We start from the raw sequence: 20,848 nt of genomic DNA, 5'->3' as shown, positions 1-20,848 counted from the left end.
GGCCCTTTGCTGCTGCACTGCTCCCACAGGTGCACAGGACAGCTGGAGATTAACCTTTCTGGCTATTATCCACGTGTTCTTATTCTCCCTTACGGTACCACTCAGTATAAGGTGCATCCCTTCTTGGGGCAATTTATCAACCGTTTTCTTAATATTTTCTCCTCTTTCACGGCCACGAGACCTCCCACCCCCGCTGGGCTCCTTAGGAAAGTGCACTCCTGCACCTCTCTGCACACACACTGGTGCAGGAGGACAGCTGTCTCGTGTCTGCGCACTTGGCGTTGACACAACCCAACACTCCACTGGGAGCTGACTCCTAGTGAGCAGAGGAAACTAAAGCTTTTCTTCCCCATATATAGTTATTTTATTGTTTTTCTCCCAATTGTGAACTTAGCCTCTTAAAAAAATTTTTTGTTTAACACAGGAACCTGACTTGACATTGTAGCCCTATCATAATTCATGTGGTTAGAGTCACTCCATCCATTCTAGGCTGTCAGATGCTTTTGGATCCTGACTGCCATCCAATATGGTAGCCCTCCTCTGCTTTGTAACATCCAAAAATGAGATGGGTCTGCCTCTGGGCCTCACCAGTCACCAATAGAATACTGATGGGAGAAGGCCACGGGCTGAGACGACAACACGTTTCTCTAAGAACCAGGCGATTTCAGAGAGAAAACGAGTCACTGTGGCCAAAGGACCAAGCGAATGGTATGTGTGTGCGTTACTAATTCAAAAGACTACTTTTAGGAATATAAAAGTGCAAGAAGTTTAAGATACCAAAATTCAGGCTTTTATTCAAATGAGGCAGTCACCAAGACTGCAGATCCCTAAAATGGGATGTTACAGTCAGGCTCTTCCTAGGTGCCACCATGAGATACTGGCAACGGAGTGAAGGTCAAGTCACTCTGCATGTGTTCTACGACGCCTCGAGTCCCTCCACCCACTTCTAGAATAGACAAGAGGTCAGTGTGGAAAGAGAGGTTCTGGAGAGGGTTTGGGTGAGGAGAGCAGCGATGGAGAAAGCTGAGCTTGACAACATCCACCGCCCCCTCGCACCCCACCCAGCTGCCAGGCCCACCTCGCCACAGAAGACACTGGTCTGTGTCTGATGACACCTACTTCTACGGGGCAGCCGAGGACCCCAGACAATCATCAGTAATGGTCTCAGCATCAATTTCCTTAGAATGCTGCTTTCTTCCGGATGTCTCTATCACACAGTTTCCACACTAGAACTATTTATAGCTATCATTAACAAATGGCAAAAAAACAAGTCATTAAAAAGACTCAGACTATACATGTTGGCATATGATAATTGATGTGTTCTCTGAAATTATGGAAACTAAATAAAAACAATTTCACTAGCTTAATTCTCTAGACTGTTATACTCTAGAACTGTTAAGATTTACAATAACATAAAAATGACTTCATCCTCAGTCTTTATCCACGCTTTTAAAAGAACTGATAATTAATAAAGTGGGTCAATGACTCAACTATCCACATCCATGTGTCATATCTAAAAAGAGAGATGACCGAAGAGAGGCTGATGACAAACAACTTGGATTTTTCTACTTAAAAAAATTATGGAGAAAACCTAACCTTAAAGAAAAAGATAATGAGGAGTAATATAGTAAATTGGTCTCAAATGCAAGAAAATTAATTATTTTTTTCCTCTCTTTGGAAGGTTTTCAAACATACTATAGCCTGGGCCAAACGAGAAGAAAAACAAATTATATGCTGAACTTATACTTCAGTTCTCTCTTATTCAGGGGAGGAAACTCCCCCAAATAAGTAAAATGCAGAATATCTTAATATCTATTTTTGTAACTTAAATTGTTCTTTTCCATAAAATCAAGTGCAATGGAGCAGAAGTTCTGTGTTTGTCACCAATCCTTTATTGAAACTGGTAACTTACACACTTTATAATAGAACAACAAAAATAATGTTCAATATATACAGCTTTTGCATGGACTATTGGACTATACACAAGGCAGAGTGATAACACTATGTAATCTTCATCATAATTGGTGCACAAAAAGACACTCAACAGACGACATGTGAACATTACAGTGAAATGACATCACAGGTCCAGTGAAAATTCAGCCTAATACAAAACGTACTCATCTATTGCAAATGACATCTTCCTCGATGCCCAGAGCTGGTCAGTAGTACGTCACCCAGAGTCGGAGGCAGAGATTTGGTGCGTGGCTATGAGTCTCTTCAGTGAAACCACCTCTGCAGATAAGTTTGCTATCCCCTGCTTCAAAAACAAATTCTCTGGGTCAGAAACTTTGTAGCCATTGTCTTTCATGTCAACCACTCCAGTTTTGAAACTATTCTGAGTTTTGCCATTAAGTTCTTTTTGATGCCAGTGTTCCGATTTGAGAGACCAATCTTGAATGTTAGTCACTTGCACTGAAAAAGGGGTAAGGGAAGAATGTACCATATTTGGGGCACTGTGCTTCTCGAGTTCGAAATGTCTCTTCGATGTCATGTCAATCGGCGAGGAAAGTTTTTGCGTGGCATCGAACTCGCTGTCCAATGCTTCCACTTTTATCTGCATGGCTCTGGCTTTAATCCGAAGCTTGTGTGGCAAGGCAGAGGAGTTCACCTCTGGAACTTTAACCACGGTGGCGTGCACGCGTTGAAGTTCCACGGGAGAGTGGATCGGGCCCTTGGGAACCTGCTGCTCGTCCTCCCCATCGGATGACTTTCCTACCACCCCGTCATCGGTTTCCGACGTTCTCGGAGAGTTACTGGAGGACCGGTTGACCTGCAGGAGAGGGGGAGAGTGAGAATAGCCAGGGAAAGGATTCCCCATGTAGTTCTGATACACGGACGCTCGGTAGGCGCCTCGGTCATCTCTTGGCTCCCTCACGTAGTTCTCCAGTTCCATCGGCTCTTGCTTGATGACCTGGAACTTGCTGTCAGGACTTCTGCAGCCACTCTGCGCAGGGCCCTCCTGCGAATGTTCCAGCGAGGACACTTCCGAGACATCAGACAGGGAGCTCTGCGGAGAGTGCTTAATGACTGAGATGCAGCTGCTGGCCACCATCGAGGGCTCGTGCTCGTCCACAAAGGAGCTCATGCTGGCGGCTTTGGAAGTCTGGTAGTCTTGGAAGTACACAGCTGTGGAATTACTGAGTTTCTGAATCTCTTGGGCATATGCTGTAGAGCTAATTAAACCAAACTTCAATTTTAGGGAAAGCAGTTCAGCTTTTAAAGTGGCGTTTTCTTCTCCCAGCGCAATTAGTTTGTTCTCTAAAACCAGGTCATTCAGCCGACGCTTCTCACGAGATCTCTTGGCAGCTTCGTTATTTTTTCGCCGTTTTTCCCAATACATGGCATCTTTCTTTTCGTCGGGAATGAATTCCCGTTTCCTCCGACACGATGCAGACTTGTTTTTCCCCATGCTGCCTTCATTTAGAAGTAACTCTTCTCCCGTTGTCAAGTCTTCGGAGACTTCACTTAAAGCAGAATTAAGCACCATCATCTTGTCCACACTGCTACCAGTCTCAAGAGATGCCTGCTCCTTCTTGATGGTCTGCATTTTTCTCAGCTGCATCAGAAACAACCTTAACCTATATATGCAGTGCAGGAGAACAAATTACTTTCCCAAGATTCTCAAACGCTTGATAAACTGTGGGTTAAAATCCATCAAGATTCTTCCTTTTGTTCTACTGTCCGGGACAAATCTCTCTGGCTGCCCTTCCTAAATGGAGTGGGGGTCTTCTCAGTTACCTGCAATAAGTGAAAAGAAGCAGTTATCCATTTGGTTAAGTACTTATTACCAATTATGTACCAAGAACTACACTAAGTATTTAGGATATACAGGTCTGAACATGACATAGTTCTTTCCTTCAAAGAGTGTGCAGTCTTGAAAAGGAAATAAGTACCCAAATACCTATACGTGAAGTTGGAGAGGTGAGACCTATCAGCAGAGTCACTTGTGGCCCAGGGGAGTGAGCGAGAAAAGCACATCTGCCTGGGGAGAAACAGTGAGGCTGTGTTTCAGGAGAAGAAACGGTGGGGCGGGGCACATGGGGGATGAGGCATTACGGGAAGGAAATGACAGATCGCCTCTGGTTGGTAAGTTCTTAAATAGTACTTGCACATTGTGGTGCTTCTGAAGAATTTGAGTTAACATTTATATCCCTGCAAAGCAAACAAGTGCACCTCATAAGGGGAACTTTTCCAAGCCAACTCCTTTAATGCCAGTAAACAAATTCTGCAATTACGTGAAAGAGGATATAAATGGAGCTAAATTTTTATTTCCACAAAAACTAAATGCCACACAAACAACCAGGTGGTAGTTGTTTTCATCTGACTCTTACGTGGACACAAACCTGTCCATCACAGCCCTGACTGCCTGTGGGCATATGTCCAGCTCATCCCGCCAGGGGACTCAGCCCACCTGAACACAGAGGGCTCTTCTCACTAAAGCCATCCCTCTTGATGCATCTGTGCTACGAGGTTAGAAACGTTCAAATTGATTCATCAAACATTCACTTAAGACTAAAGCATCCAAAGTGCCTTCTTTGGTCCTGAAAATTGTCATAATAGATTTCATTTATATAATAGCTTAGGACTAAAATAAAGTTACTATTCAAAGGGACTTTTTTTTTTAAGTACAGTGCATTCTTGAAACTTAAATTTATTTTAAACCGAGAGAATGTAATTATGGAAAGAATTTCTTTCCATTTTACTAATTAGTTTCAAACAAAATTTAGAACTCAAAAATAGAACCATCAACTAGCTTCCTTTTCCACTGATGAAATATTTATAAATCTGAATCTGGCTTGACATGGGATAATAAATCCATATTAGGTTTCAATAACAATCTCTTCGTGGTGGTTCTGGATCTGTGTTTCTAGAGAGGGCTTCTCTGCCCAATTTTCCAATAGGTGATACTTTCATAAAGACGCGTGTGGTAAGACAACCGTTCACTCAGCACTCTGTGCACATGGCACTCTACTCCACCACATTAAAGACACTTCAAGTTCTTGTTTCACGTCACTCTTTCTCGTGCATAGTTTTATAATGACTAATGAAAGGAAGTTTAATTTTATCAGCTGGAAAAGCCTGCCAGCTTGTGTCTTTTCCAGAAGGAACAGAAGGAATGATGTAATGATTTCAGGATTTATGATCCTGAGTAAGAGTAAGGTTTAATGCCATGTTTTTGTCCATCAAACTGAGCCAACGTGGAAACAGTGAGTTGCAACTTAGTGAAACTCGTGATTATTAATACCCAGTTTCTGTTTGTTTTTGATAACGCAACTTCAATAGGAAACGAAGGCAGAGAGTCTGCCACAGCAGTCAGGGATGGTGCAGAAAGGGAATCTTTCTAGTCACCACTTAGGAAAACAACACCACTTCCTATATTCTCTCTAGGGTTTGTCTTCTGACGTGAAAACCCATTTTTCCTCCACATCGTGAATGGATTCTTTCCTCTTGTTAAGGATTTGTATTCCCTAATTCAGTTAAGTCCTCCCCCCTAAAGTCAAAGGAGTGTTGAAGCAAAGAATAAAAATTCCAGCTGCAGGAGGGCAATTACACTGATCTCTTCCAAGGTGCCTTTCACACCCTCACTACATCCTCAGGGACGACTGTTGCTTTAAACATCTTACAGTTCCGTGCACACTATTACTCTGGGTAGTTTCTCCACTGGAGAATCTTTGTCTTCCATGCATTTTTTAATTTGTCCCTTCCTTTAAAAAGAAATTGTATTTCTTTTACATTTTGCCTCACCTACGAGTTCTTACAGTTAGGCTTTGAAATGCCCCACCATTCTGGCTATTTTACTTATTCTTCCTAAACTTTTCATTATTTCATCATTTTGTATCCATTTTCATCATTTCTACATGGAGTGAGCTGGGACTTTTTTCAACCTCATGGCCCAAACGCTGCATGCACCATGAGTCTGGCTTGAGTAGGGAAGGCAGCCCTCGCCACACCGCGTTGAGAAAACAATCCCACGTTCATTTAATGAAAATATCCCACTTGTCTTAAAATCTCTTTAACCTCTTTCTCCTAGGTGTCTAAGGATTGTACGTCCACTTGATCATCTCTACAACTTTGCTGGGACATTCAAAACCTGCAGAAAATCTCATTTCCTTTTGGTAATCTTCTTCCTATTTGAATTTTACTACGTGTACCAGAATCTGGGATTCCCCTCTCATCTGCACGGGTTAATTGTCTCTACGACTCCATCAGCAAGTCAGCACCTACTCTTAGGATATTTTCTCTCATCTTACTTATCAAACAATCTTGCAGTGTTGAAAAGGTTTTTCAGCAGTGTGAGCCACTGTAGAGGGAGGTGCTGATTTTGCACACTGTGTATCTCCCCACTTGTTTGTTCTGTGTGCCCAACTATACTGCAGACCCCTTCAGGACGCAGAGGGAGACGTTTGTATCCCAGCAACAAAGTGAACAGACTAGTGCTCGACATCTGATTGATGGTTGCTCATTGGCCTCCCATAAGAGTGGTAACCAAAAAACTTTTCTGATACTAATTTAATATTACGTAAATTGTAAAAAAAAGATATTTTACTTATTAACAGAGAGCTTCTCTTATTAATTGATTTATTCAACATATATGGAGCACCTACTGTGTACTGGGCACTAGCCAGACTGGGGGCACATAAAGGAGGGAAAAACCAAACTCCCAAGAGTCGAGGGTCTTAGCCTAATCTTTGGTGGGAGACAGACTCACGAAGGCAGTGGAAGGCGAGGGCTGTGTGAGGAGTGATGCCAACGGGGGCCCTGGTACACATACTACGTCCTTTCTAGCGGAACTGCTTTTTCCTTGGTATGATGTTAACAAAAACAGTCATAAAAGGTGCCATTTACTGAACACTTACTACGCAACAGGCACTGTGACCTTGGCCTGCCATTATTTCATTACCCTCATGATAACCATTTTCAGATGAGAAAACGAAGGCTCAGAGAAGTTAGGCAACTTGCCCAGTGTCACACAGCTGGATAAGCGGCAGAGCTAAGACTCCAGCCCAACTTTGACTAAGTCCGGCTCCTCTCAGTCCCTCTCCTGTACTTGCAGAGGGTCATTGTGGTGTGTATCGGTGGAACACGTCTCATTCACATACATTCTTTTTCTGTGGAATTTCTTCGCACTTCTGAGTAATATAAACCCACTTGCTCAGTTACTTTGGGGACAGGAAAGCACTACTGGATGCTGCCAGAACAGACAACAAAGATACCACCTGGAAGTTTTCTCCAGCTTCCTCAGAATTGTTTTATATCCTGAGAGTATTTAATGAATTGAGAAAACATTCTAAATTTTCATGTCTCTGCTAAAATTTTAATCTCCTGGCCCTATTTATGCAAAAATAAATCGAGGAAAAGAAAAATTACAGCTACGGACATTGTCAACTGTGATTTTTTTTTTTTAACAAAACCAAAAATGTATCCATTTTCAACAGGGTGGCGGGGGCAACTAAAACACAGAAAGACTGAGTGACTTTCCCAAGATCACACAGCAGTTGAGGGCAGAGATGGGCCCTAGAATCTGTTTATGTTCCTCATCAATGAACTTAAAGCAGATGGCAAAGATGGTTTACAATGCCTTCTAAAACATCAGCATTTATGCTCAACTAATGAGTTTACTTCAAACTCCAATGTTTTTGCTATGATTAATTCAACAGTCACTTCACCTCTGCCTCATGTTTTCAGATCACCACTAACGCCACGTCAGTCACCGCTTGTTCCATTTTGGGTGGGTAACTGACGCTAAATGCCGATTCTATGATGTTGGCGTCTTCAGTGTGGCTTCATTACACCCGTTAGGTAATATGGCTGCTTCTTAAAAACACAAATAGAAAGAGAAATTTAAGAGCAGGAGTCATCACATTCCAATCGACATATTTTCCCATACCTAATGTGGACGCGCCACTGCTAATTATTGCTTTTTCATAGCACATTGCACTATTTCTACAGGCAGGAGTCATGTTTCATAAGCCAGGAATTTTAAAGTCTATTTAAGTCAGATGACCTAAATATTGTTTTTAATTAAGGTTAAAATTTGGTTTAGAAAATTCTCTAAAAGAATAAAACTTTACAACATAAATTCTAGACCCAATTTCTCCTCGAGGAGTAACCTCATTACTGATGTTTACAATGATAGATCTGTACCTTCTCTGGCCTCCAACGCATCTCTCAGAGAAATAATGGTGACAATTCAAACTCTTTACAAAACAAGAAAAGAAGAAACATTTTGTTTCAAGCGTCTAAAGTCTTACTAATAGTTTAGACATTAGAATCTACTATGAGAATATTTTGTTGTGAATTCTCTCTTTAAAGGAGAAGCTTTACTGCAGATTGTTTCTATTATCTATTTTGATTTTAAAATTCTGTCAATACAAGATGAAATACTGTTTGATGTGCCAATGATTTGGAAACATTTTTACAGAACCATCTAATTTTTCCTCTATTCTCTGAATGTGCTCTTACTCCTTCAGAGGTATAGTATAGATACCATTAAAGAGAAAAAATTCTTTTATGTTAAACTGTAAACCCTCTTCCTCCACTAAGGCATTTGCTTGTTTTTGAGAGAAGTGCCATTTTAGTGAAAAAAAAATAAAGTTACTCAATTCACAGCTCTTTAAACTATTAATACTAGCAAAATGCTAACCTACATTTTCTTCCTGTGGGTAAAATCCATGACGTGATTGTTTCAATAAAATGCTTTACTTCTATTCATGGATAAAAATAAAATCCAGTACTTGAAAGCAGAGATAAAATAGGAAAATACACATGTGTAATCAAGAGGGGAGTGGGGATGAAGAAACTCAGGGAACGCTGAAGTTGTACAAGGATTTTCCAATCAGGCTGAAAAACAGAAGGCTTTTTAAATTAAGAAAACTATGTCAAACCTCTCTAAGTGCCAATTAAGTGCCTCCCACTAATAATATAATTCTGTCTCTAGGAACACAGACTTTACAGTCAGAGAGAAATGTGTACTTGATCGAGATGTCAACACACACACAGACTCTCACACTTTGCCAAAATCTATCCTATCACAGCAACAAACTGACCTACTTTTTCTACTTGGGTGCATCAGTAAATGTGTCAAAACCTGATCAGGTTTATGACGAACGAGAATATTTCAAGTTTCTTGCTCTGTCATCCTCAACAAAGGACTACTTGAAAATTAGATTTAAACTTAATATATATGACAATGTTGCATTTTATTATCGCATTGATACACTTTAAGGAACTGAAATGTGAAAGAGTATAACTTGACATGCTTTCTTTAAGGAGGTCAGCGTTTGCAACCTGGTGCACAATGAAAATATCCTGAACCCTGCACAGAGTAAGCGCACAGATGCTAACGCATACAAACCATCGTGGGCTTGAGAAATACATAAGGACAAAACTGCCCTCACTAAAGAGGGAGAGAATTTGGGGGGGAAATGCATTTTAAAAAATCTGCAGTCACTTCAAAATGGGGACAATTAGTTTTCTCGAAACTTTCAAAAAGAGAATTTGTCAGTCTAGCAACTCATCTGAAATCTTAAGGAACACCAATGATCACCAAGTAACCCAGTTATAGGAAATCTTGCCATGGTAAGTAATATCAGAACCCACACAACAGGGAACAATGATGGCAAAAATGCTGCGTGTGCAGGGGCTGGGGGAGAGGGTCTGGTAGGAAAAGTTCTTGAATGTTCCTAATTGTACTGAAGAATCATTCTAATTTCACTTTCTTTCCCTGTGAGCAGATGATTACAAATGTCATTTACTTTACTACGTGCCTTATGAATAGGACAGATTTTTTCAATGTTTAGTTTTAGTGTTTATTTGAAGACTACTTAATTGCAGTTTAAGATCCCTGGAAAGTTAATTAATAAAAGACACCATGTTCTGATAACTAAAAGGTTTACAAGCATCATTCTGATTCCAATGAAACTGAGGCTTCAAAGCACCGATGATTACAAACTGCATCTAGTAAATCCCACTGAACTTTATCATGAAAACAAGCCTGTGCTCTCTAATTAAAACCAGATGAGAAACAGTATTTTTTTTTCACTAGAGGAAAGTTATTTGCAAAGAAATTTGAGAGATAATTGGGGGTGTTAGTAATAGAAACTCATTTTGAAACTGAAAAACTCTTATGTAATGTCTGTGATCAAAGGTCAGACTCTTTCGACATTCTCCTACGAGTCCAATCTGGATAAAAATCAACTCAAACATAATTTAGAAAAATAACAGGATATCAAACAATGTGTTAACTCTGTGAAATACAGGCATACCTTACAAAAACAAGAAATGAATATTAAAGGAAACTTCAATTACATTGTTTCTGTCATATTTTGAACTGAATCCCAAGTGGGCCCTCATTCCTCAATACGTATTAAAAATAAACAACTTTTCACAGCACCAATGCCATCTGGATTACAATGGAAATAATGAAGTATGTGTGAGTTTAGCTCGGGTAAAAATAAAGCCGGGGCCCTATGACTGCACCTTTTCCATTCCCCGCTGCAATCACATCCACGTCTCGGAACTGACTCCACGGACCAAGGCAAGGTCAACTAGAAATATCCACTCGGTGAGTGAGTCAGGCCCATTGCTCAACATGGGACAGGGCTCTCACAAAGGGTTTTAATTTTCAGGCTGTTGCATCACAGTGATGTTATAATTGCAAAGATAAGCCTTTAACACAGAAAAGGAAATTGTTTCAAAAACTACAGTGAGCCTGCACTCACACGCAGGGGAGGGAGAGGGACAGAGGGGGGTGTTCCCAGCACGGCCCCCATCCCCTTTTCAGGCTCCTGTTCTGGGCTGCTAATCAGTTTCTCTCCACCTCCACTCCCTTATCTATAAAACAGAGATGATAACTCGACACTCAACACAGTGCCTGGCACACGCAGGGTAAGTGTTTAGTAAATATTAGCTCTTAATCTCACTTCTGAAGAATGAGCAGTTCCCAGCAATGAGGATGATGATGGTTCTAGGCCATTTTAGCCTCTTGAAATTCTTAGTGAAGCACTGCCCTATTGCAAGGGTAACCCAAAGACATTTTCTCTCTTAGTCAAAAGGGCGGACCATCAGCGTTTCCCCGTCCTTAGTTTTCAGCAGCATAGGCTGCTACACACGCTCCCTCCCAGAGGACTCATCTGTGGGATCTGACCAGCCTGGATGATCTCAGACCACAGAAGTGCAGTGCAGAGTATCCAGGCAGGAACATCGTCACAGAGAGGTCAAGGGAACTTGGAAAAGCCGTGCTGTTTGCCACTTTTTACATCATTCCTGCCACCGTCACACCCCTCTCTGTTCCTTCAAACAGTTTTCCAAAACATTAACCCAATGACTTGGGAAGTGTGAGATTCTGCAATCCTGTCAAGAATTCTCTCCAAACTTAAATTATCATTGAACGTAATGGCAAATAGTTTCGAAAAAAATATTAACAATTATTAGAACAAAACAGATTTCAAGAAGGATCTTTAATTGTAGGCTTAATTCAAACTTCAATCTTTACTATGACTGCACAGAGACTTAGCGATAAATGAAGGGGAATACCTTTGTATGAAAAAAAATCTGGTTCCTGGTCAATGATACAGGAAGCATTTGCTGGGCTCCTCAAACTGCCCAGCGGGATGGGTTTGATTCCCTCAGTTTACCCTGCAGACCCAGGTCAATCAGGGCAGCGCCGAGCTCACAGGCTGGGGCCTGGACCAGCTCCTCCGAGCCTGGAGCCTGTCCCCTAAGCATGTCCTCTAACTGCTGACAGCGCCTGACACTCAGGAGAGAAACTGATTAGGGAGGGGGCTGCAGGATACAACCCCAGAGAAGCCAACTTTTCAACAAAGGACATTGTGCTCATACGCTTTCAGAAAACATCTGAGACGTCGCCCTGAATTCTCTGCGAATTGTTGCAGGAGCACCACCTCAGAAGTCTTGCGCCAGGAAGACAACACTGTAGTCTTACAGGACAGCGGCGGCTACGTGGGCGCTTTGATTTTTGTTTTATTTTGAACTCCGGGGATCGAGTTCTCTCTACTCTAGCCTGTGACCGCACAACTAAAGGTTCAAAGCAGGAAAAAAACGTCGACTCGACTAGCCACAGTCAAGCTGGGGCCCCCTTTCCATCGCCGTCAATGCTGGAGCGCCCCCACCTCCAATTTCTGCGGTCTGTTGACATCTGGAGATTTTCTTAGGTCTTTTTCACTTCGAGAACCAAGAAGCGCTTGCCTCCAAAATACACTGCAGCCTCCTGGAACAAAGGTGTCCGCGGTGCTCAGAAGCTCGCCGCGCAGGAGGCAGGAGGCAGGAGGCAGGAGGCAGGAGGCAGGAGGCAGGAGGCAGGAGGCAGGAGGCAGGCCCCCGAGCCGCCCGTCGGAGGGCGGGCCGCCTCGACGCGAACGCTCAGGGCGCCGCGCTGCCCTCTCCGCGCGGCCTCGCCCTGGTCCCTTCCCTCCTCCCCGGCTCCCCTCCGCTCCTCCTGGCTCCCGTCCCCTCCTCCTCGGCTCCCTTCCGCTCCTTCCTAGGTCCCCCGCCCCTCCAACTCCCCTTCCCTCCCTCCGCCCGGCGAACCCAGAGCGCACCCGGACGCCCCGGCCCCAGGCGCTCCCTCCGTACCCCCAGCGCCGCGCCTCCCCGGGACCCGCCCCCCGCCGGGTGGGCGGCGCAGCGGGGCCTCGGCGCCGCCAGGACCCCCAGCGCCAGAACAAAGGAATGTGGGGAGGGGGCGAGGAGGAGCGCTGGCCGCCGCGCAGCCCCCGTCCTAGCGCCGCCCAGGGCGCTCCGGTGCCGACCCGAGGCCCCCGCCCGCCACCCCCACGCCCCCCAGACCTCACGGGCCGCAGGAGGGAGGGGCGCGCCAGGCGGCACCGGCGCGCCACTGGAGGTAGCGATCCGAAGGTGGCGCAACGCGGCCCCCTGCGGGCCCGGGGCTCCCAGCCCCAGCTCCAAAGTAGGTCGGGGTCTGACACTGGGGGCCCTGGAGCAATACTAGCTTCTTGGAAAGCGACTGCAATTATTTGGGGTAATATAATTTGTTCCAGAGGTGAATCTCTATAATACGCCCCCCCCCGGAAAAAACCCACAACCCAGCACGTTATTTAAATATTACGTTACGAAAAAAAAAATCTGACATATACACACCATCACATACATATATCCACACATAATTACACAAGAGTCCAGGGAAAAATTTAAAATCTGGGTATATTATATATTCATATATCCTCACTTGAATAAAACTAGGGTATCCAGACAAAAATACAATCTACTAACATATATCTGTTTCCCATAAATCATATCTGGTCTGGAGCAAAAAAAACATGATGTGAAATAAATACTTGTGACCTCACTCGCTGTTGTTATTTACAAAAACCAAGACCAGAAGATGACGCTTGGCCATCTCCTGCTGTTCTCAGAGAAAAGCACTTTCCTAAAGTGTCCTTTAAAAAGATAAATGGCAGTCAGCGTCCAGCAAATCATCGGGCTCTGCGAAATGCCTTCCTAAAAATACAATCTTATCAAAGGTCTCCGAAGGCGTGGAGTTAAAACTACAGCAAATGGCCTTGAACTTGTATTTGCACACAGCCCTGGAGAAAACACCAGAAATAGCTCTGCGAGGCCACAATTGTTAAAATGTGATAGTTAGGGCTAAATTTAGAAGAACGCACACTTCATTTAGGGCAAAAGACACACATTCGGCAGCATGAGCAAACTCAACGCTTACCCGGTTTTCTACTTTCCTGTTTAAAATATCCTTTAAAAAAAACTGTTACAGTGACATTTGAAAGGCTGAGACTGCCCTACTTTCTTTGTAGCAAGATTATAAAATCACGTAATTAGCTCCCTCTTCCTATGCTCACTGCCAGCATATTCGGCAGTTACATAATGCAACATTTCCAGGAAACTATTATGTGATCTGTCTTGTCGTGTCTGAAAAAGCAATGACAATAAGGTGAGAAACAGGGCTGATCGAATGGAATGCATTAAAATCAGGAAGGTGGGGAGGTAAACGTCACAATGGTTCGTCCCAGATTTAAAAATGAGAGCTCAGAACACGTAGGAGGCGAACCCCGTAGTATCCAAGATCAGAATTCAACCCGAGGAATTCTTCCTTTCATTTTTTGTAGGAGTGTTTAAAAATATATCTTTTTATTTGGGACGTAGCAGAGATGTAAATAACGATCTAATATCCAACGCTGCGCTAAAATTACCAAATCATTGCACACGTACGCGCACATTCCCACATCAGCCCGTAATCCTCGCCAATATTTCACCGCGGGCAGATCATGCAATGTGTGCAAGGACGAATCCCACAACCTTCCCGAGCGCTAGTAAAACACGCTGACGACAAACAGGGTGGAAAACGTCTGTGCAGACACAGCCCCGGACACAAACAAATGCGGCGCAGGCATTCTCCGAATGCCGTCACCGTTCACGCTACCAACGCTCTTTCTCAACGAGAAAATCGAGACTATTCCCCACTACTCAGCCCCTCCTCTCCCCGCCGCCAGCCCCGCAGAGGGGACGAGAAAGAAAGGAGCGTGGCCCTTCCCGCTCGAGATGGCTCAGCCTCCCCCAAACACCAATTTTCCTGAAATCAGGAGACATTATGCAACAGCAGCGGGGGGAGCGCAAACCAGCCCGGACTACGTGCCGGCGCGAGGGCGCTGCAATCAAAGCAGCCACCTTAAGGTGGCGAGTCCCCTCCTGACAAGGCAGCAAAAGTTTATGTAATGAATGCCCCGCGCACACTCGCCGCCGCCGGCCGGCCCCGCGCGCAGCCCGGCCCGCGCCCCGCGCCCCGCGCCCGCCGGCCGCGCGCCCCGGGAGCGGGCGGAGAACGGGGCGCCGGGCCCGGGCCGGCGGTGGGCGGAGCGCTTACCGTGTTCCTGCTCTCGGGCTGGCGAGCCGGAGCGGCGGGGAGAAAGAGCGGGGCGCCGGGAGTGGGGCCCCGGGGCGCTCGGCGCTGGGCGCTGCGGCTCTGGCCGGGCCTCGGGGCGGCAGGCGGCGGCGGACGGCGGACGGCGGCGAGGGCGCGGCGCGGGAGGCGGGCGGCGCGCCGGGTCCGCGGGCGCCGTGGCCGCGCCGGGAGATGTGTGTTAGTAGGTCAGTTCCGAGCGCCGTGCTACGTCGCCGCCCGCCAGCCCCGCGGTGACGGGCGGCCGCGGCCCCAATCGCCGCGCCGGCACCCGCCCCCTGCCCGCCGCCAATGGCCGTGGCCGGCGGGGGCGGGCTCTCCGCGGCCCCGCCCTGCCCCGCCCCCCGCCCGCTCCCCTCCCCGGCGGCGCCACCAGCAGCCCGCGTCCCTCCCCGGCCGCGGCCACCGCCGCCGCCCGAGCGCCGGGAGGACCTGCGCCCCGCGCCCGGCTCGAGGGTTGCGCGACGGCCGGCGCTGCCGCCTCGACCGGGCGAGTCTGGGGACGGGCCCGAGACCCCCACTCTCGCCGTCCCGCTCTACCCACCACTGCCTTCGCCCTCCAGGTCGCCGTGGTGCGGCTGTGAGCCCCGCGACCCTCGCTCCCTCGCGGAGGAGCTTTTTGTCTCCCCGAGCGCGCAGCCGGCCGGGCTACCTGTTGCCGACCGAAGGCCGCGGGCTGTGGCGACCCGGGCGTGGCAGGGACCTCCGCCTCCCCCTTCCCGCACACTCCCGGGAGGACCCCTCCTCCTTGGGGTGGGCGAGAGGGGAGGCCCGGGGTGGGGGGGGGGGGCGCTGGCGAGCTGCCAGCACTGGGGGCGGGCAGCCGTGGGGAGGGGGACGGGCGATGGGTCCGAGCCCCGCGGTGCTGCGTAGGCAGCGATCACAATGCCCCCGCGCGTCTCCCCGGAGAGCTCGAGGGCCCGGAGCGGAGAGAGAAAGCGCAACGCACAAACACCGCCCCCTGCACAATTAGGGCGAAGATGACGGCTGCAAAGTTGTTGCGTAACACGACCGGGAAACGAGGTTCGCCGACGTCCATCTCGCCCCGGCTACGCAGAGAGTGGCCACTGCGGGTGCGGGTCGGCGGGCGGGGTGCGCCCGGCTGGTACGCCCACTGGCGTTTGCTGCTGGGGCTTGAGAGGGCGGCGCGGGGTCTCTTCCGGTGATCTTGGAGCCAGAAGCTTGTTAGTGTCATTTCTGCCCCTAATTGGATGCGGTTTTCTGCCCCAAATTCCTGGGTTACGTAAGAGACGTAAGGAAATGGGAGAAAGGGCATCTCGCAGTGAGTTCCTAAGTCATCGCGCTCAAGGCTGTAAAGGCACGTGGCACACACCCCCGGCACGTTTACAGATGATAGATAGAGGGGCAGTGCTTGCTTTAGCGAAGGAGCCATGTTCCTGATAGGGACGCACAGACTTGCCCAAATAGGGAATGTGGCAGGTGGGAAAGGCCCTCCTGCTCTGTTTTGGAGTATGCAGGAGCTGGGCTGAATGCCTTCCATGACTTTCCACTTCTTTTTCCTATCATAAAAATACGTTTTTAAAAAGAAAAATTTGAAGCAGACACCAAAGTGAAGAGTGAACCCCCGGCTCCCATCACCGGCATCCATCATCCATAGAAAATCTGCTTGCTAAGTTTGTCTCTTTTCTACCTTCCCGATTCTCATATTACACAGTTATAAGAACCTGAGGAGTAATGTTTAAAAAATGTTTATCACATATCAGTTGGGTTTTTGGAAAGCATCACATTTCAAACTCTTCTCCAAAGACAATGTTGTGGTTCATAACACACGCTTGTTCACAATGCATCTGGTAGAGTGTAGATTACCAACAAGGCCCTGACAATTCGGGTTTTAACTTCTTCCCCAAACCAACCTTCTCAGGTGCTCACCAATTCAAGAGGCACATCTGTGTATGGCTTTTGAGTCAGCCTCCTTCGTTAGACGTGTCGACCTTAAAAACAGACAGTTATTTTACCAGTAAGATGGGTTTACTCGGGAATAGCAGAAAAATTGTGATTCCGGACAAGCAAGCTACAGCAAAAGCTATAGGCAAGTCCAGCAAGCAAAGCAGAGGAACGTTATTTTATAGAGAAAAAGGAGGAAGTTGGGAGGGGTTGTTTTGAAGGAAAGTTCATTGGTGGAAAGTGAGAGAGCAAGTTTCTCATTGGCTGTGTTGCTGGGATAGTCTATTTCTTGTAGGAGATGCAGTGTACATCTTTTTCTGTTGGTGCATGTAATTGGTGATTCTTTTCTGTAGACAATTCTTCTATTGGGGTCTGTAATTGACAATTCTTCCTCTAATTGACATGGAGTGGTACTGCCCTAGAGCTCCCCCTTCTGGTCTCCCCACTCCACTTTAATGAGATTTCCCTTTATTAGTTTTCACAAGACATTTATTCCAAAGAGTTGACTACCTTGATGAAAATGAATCCTGATTTTGGTTTACAATATCCGCTTTCCTCGTTTTTACTAATACATTTCCTTTTCTCCAAACCCTCACAATGCTTATTATAACTTTAAAAACCTCTCAGATAAAATTAAAACCATATCTATATATCAGTTACCTTTTCAGGGTTAGAAATGCAGCTAGTTCCTAGAAATCCAGAGCCGCCCTGCATAGTCGCCCCCCCACAACATGTTCTCCACATTGTTCTGCTTTTTGAATAATTTCATAGAATTCCAACGCTGTTGTAGAATGGGTAGTAAGTGGTTTTATAGAACGATAACGTGAAATTTAGGAAAGGTAGATATCATGCTGGGAATCACCCCCTCCAGCATAGTGGAGGAATTCTCTGAACCTGGAAAGTTGTTCTTTATGCTGAATTTTGAAACCTGATGCTTCTCTGATTATTTGGGGTATCCTAAATTGTGCCTGGAGCATACCTGTGTGTCATTTTTTATCACCATCTTACTTGGAAATCAGATGATGTATAAAAGATATCTGTGATACCAGCTCAGAAAATAACTCTTGGGCTCCTTCTGGTGATTAGGAAACCATCGAACAATACCCAGAGTATCTGTCCGCATCACCCAAGAGGTAATGTGTCCAATATTACATCCTAGAACATTCACAGAATAGGCAGGCACTTTCAGATCAACATGTGTAAATGGAGCATAAAACCAAAGACATTGGAAGCTAATTATTGAGAGTGGGGAGGCTTCCAGGAAGACGTCAGTGCAAGCCTGACCAGGTGCCTGGGAATAGGAGGAGGAAGAGGGGTTCTGGTTGAAGAACCAAGTCAAAATTTCTTTACTCTCAGTCCCTCTCAGTGCTGGGGGCGGGGGTTAGGGGGGAAAGGGTGAGAGAGAAGGAGGCGGGGACGTGAGGAGAACCACTGGCAGAAGACAGCCCACCATATTCGGTCTCATCTTGTTACACTACCGACATGCTTTCTGATTAAGCAAATATAACTTGAGAGCAGAAAGACTGAGAATGTGGCCTCTCCTTCCTGAGGTGGAATCACCCTACAGCTGCAGGATGTTCGTAGCTAGAAGATACCTAAGAGGACACACATAGCCAGAGGTCTTCACGCTGGGCCTCTTTAGGTAGCAAACTTGGATACATAATGAGAATTCGGGTTAGCTGCACATGGACTGTGGCAGAGAGAGAAAATGCTCCTCAGCTCTCATGGATTGTTGCACTGCGGGTCATAGTTACAGGGGCCCAAGGCTCCAGTTTTTCAGAAGAAAGTTGACATTTTAGGTAAAATATCTTGATTTTTCAGTTTGGCAAGCAATTTGTTAAAAAAAGAAAGACCTCATGGCTTACTGAGCTGGAGACTGGGCAGCCTGTGCCCTCTGACAGGGGAGTTCTGCAGAGATGCCCCCCGGGAAAGGCAGGCTCCCCCTCTGGCGACCCAGACTGGATAGCTCCACCTTACCTTTCTAGAGAGCGGCTTCTGGATTTCTTTGCAGAAAACTTTCCACAGCTAAAAACCCTTTGGCAGCCACTGGTGCCCCACAGGCAGCATCAGGGCTCCTGTGTCCAGGACCATTCTCCTCCCACGCCACTGTGCCTATCGAGGATCTCATATCCTTTTTTTAAACTTTACGAACAGAAGTTAAGACAGTTTCTAGGAATCCATAGGTTATGGTGTTGTTGTTTTTTTTTTAGGTTGAGGCTGTAAAGTGTGAGCTAATGTGGCAGTGATTGCCGAGGCTGGTCACCCATGGGAGGCCTGCCCACACCCATTAGTATGCGATTTATGCTGGTATTTTGGCTTCTACCTAATGAGTCATTGAATATTTGGGCAGAAACTTCCTGGAATGGTATTTCTTTCTTTCACTTGTGTACTTTGTTTTATGTCCACACTTGATCCTATTTGGAATCACCAGGCTCACCCCTCTCCTTCCCCTGCGCCTTCTCTTCTTTCTCCCACTTTTGTTGGCCTTTATTCTTCTTTTGTATTTTTTCTCTCGATTTATCTGATTCATTCTTATTGTTTTCCTTTACCCTTTCCTCAGTCATCAAATCCTCGTCATTCCTTTGGATTCTTTCATCTCCCAGGTTCCGCCTCCTCTTCTCTCTTGCCCCCTACCTGTCCCAGCCACAACCCAGACATGCAAGGGTGTAAAATTTCTGCTCTGTCTTCCAGCCTCAGCCACTCAGTTCCCCAGCTTCTGCTGCGTGGATGCGTGAGCAGGAGTTCCATTAGCGTGTTTGGCCTTGTTCTTCAAAAACTAGTTTTTGTGAGAAATTGGGCAATAGAAGATGGTCAAATAACACTCCCCTTAGAAGCACGGGCTTTAAAGAGTAGGAAGTCAAAATGTTTCCTATTAAACTGCTTTTGCTCCAGCTAAGAAAGAAATTAGATCTGTACACCGACTACATGATTTCCCCAGACAAAAGCAGCTGATGGTCTGAATACATTTCAAAGCATTTCCAAAAGATTCAGGAAAAGACCAGAAAGAGGTGATTTTGCAAAAGAAGAGAAAATTTGGCAAGTCCACCATTACAAAAGCTGAAACACATCTTTAAATTCAGCCACCACAGATGGCGTGCATCTCAGTTAGCATTTTTGTTCATTCAGATTAAATGATATATGTGAGTAAAGGTGCCAAAATAAGGGAAACTATCAAAAAAAGTGGGTGAGAAGCAGGGCAATACACTAAAAATGGGCAAGACTTAGGAAGCAGCTAATTGTGTTTGTTGCAAAACCTTGAGTGATGGAGCAAGCATTGTGGGAGCGGTTAGCTGGGGACTGGGACGCAGCTAGCAGGGTTACAAGTGTGTGAAATAAAAAATTGTGAAATGTGTTCTAACAAAAGTCATTTTACTAAGAATAAGAGATGACATGTCCACATTGCAATGCGGCTCCAGTCCCTGGGGCAAACCTTATCTCAACTTTTCTGCGCAGTCATGCACAGGGTAGTCCACTGGAAAGAGCCATGGCTGCAACTCAAGAGGCTGGGGTTCTAGTGCATTCCTTACCCCAGACTCACCAAGGGAGTCATTTTGTCTCTCTGAATGTCGTCCCTTCATCTGAGACCTGACGGAGTTGAACCAGATACTTTGCAGCATCCCTTCTGGCATTGCGATGCACTGACTCTGCAGCACGAGCTGGGAAGGCGCAGTGCAGAAAGGGAAAGCTGCACTTTGGCATTTTCAGAGAAGCAGCTCCGGGTTAATGCTGGCTCACCCATACTCTTCACTCTGCCTAACTGTGACATGCACAAGAGGAAATTACCCTGTGAAATGCATACTGAGGGATTTAGAGACCAAAGTTGCCTTCTGTAGGTGTGGTTTGTTTCAGCCAGAGATTAAAAGGAATGCTATCAGTTTGGTAAATGCACTAAGACCAGAAATTGGGTGCTTGACCACATTTCTGGTCTTCTGAGAAACTTCCAGTTTAATAGTCTCTGAGCAACTCAGCAGAAGTGCTTAAGATTTTAGTTCGGCTCCTGCTGTGTGATGATCTCAAGCAGGGCGCCCGCGTCTGTGGGGGCTTTTG

General features: G+C 46.1%; 1 protein-coding gene and 1 long non-coding RNA gene across 3 annotated transcripts in view; one reads left to right on the top strand and one right to left on the bottom strand.

The window, feature by feature from the left end:
* Positions 1 to 7,485, top strand: part of LOC131420197 (uncharacterized) — a 52,734-nt gene extending 45,249 nt beyond the window's left edge. Inside the window, exon 4 of the long non-coding RNA XR_009223496.1 lies at positions 6,032 to 7,485. This is a non-coding gene — a long non-coding RNA (uncharacterized LOC131420197). The remainder of the gene's footprint in view (positions 1 to 6,031) is intronic.
* On the bottom strand, positions 1,870 to 15,051 carry NFIL3 (nuclear factor, interleukin 3 regulated). Of its 2 annotated transcripts, XM_058566024.1 has the most exons (3): positions 14,861 to 15,051; positions 7,668 to 7,815; positions 1,870 to 3,738 (listed from the first exon to the last, which is right to left on the bottom strand). In XM_058566024.1, the coding sequence occupies exon 3, from the start codon at positions 3,560 to 3,562 to the stop codon at positions 2,171 to 2,173; it is 1,392 nt and encodes a 463-aa protein (XP_058422007.1). In that variant the 5' UTR covers positions 3,563 to 3,738; positions 7,668 to 7,815; positions 14,861 to 15,051; the 3' UTR covers positions 1,870 to 2,170. The 2 variants fall into 2 exon arrangements, with proteins under 2 accessions (XP_058422007.1, XP_058422006.1); XM_058566023.1 differs by lacking the exon at positions 7,668 to 7,815.
* Positions 15,052 to 20,848: the final 5,797 nt, after the last annotated feature.

Source organism: Diceros bicornis, chromosome 22 (assembly GCF_020826845.1).
Source record: "Diceros bicornis minor isolate mBicDic1 chromosome 22, mDicBic1.mat.cur, whole genome shotgun sequence".
Classification (NCBI taxonomy): domain Eukaryota; kingdom Metazoa; phylum Chordata; class Mammalia; order Perissodactyla; family Rhinocerotidae; genus Diceros; species Diceros bicornis.
This window is presented reverse-complemented; position numbering and strand designations above follow the sequence as displayed.

Excerpts from the sequence above, each read along its gene's own strand:
- NFIL3 (XM_058566024.1), bottom strand. The coding sequence starts at position 3,562 with ATGCAGCTGAGAAAAATGCAGACCATCAAGAAGGAGCAGGCATCTCTT.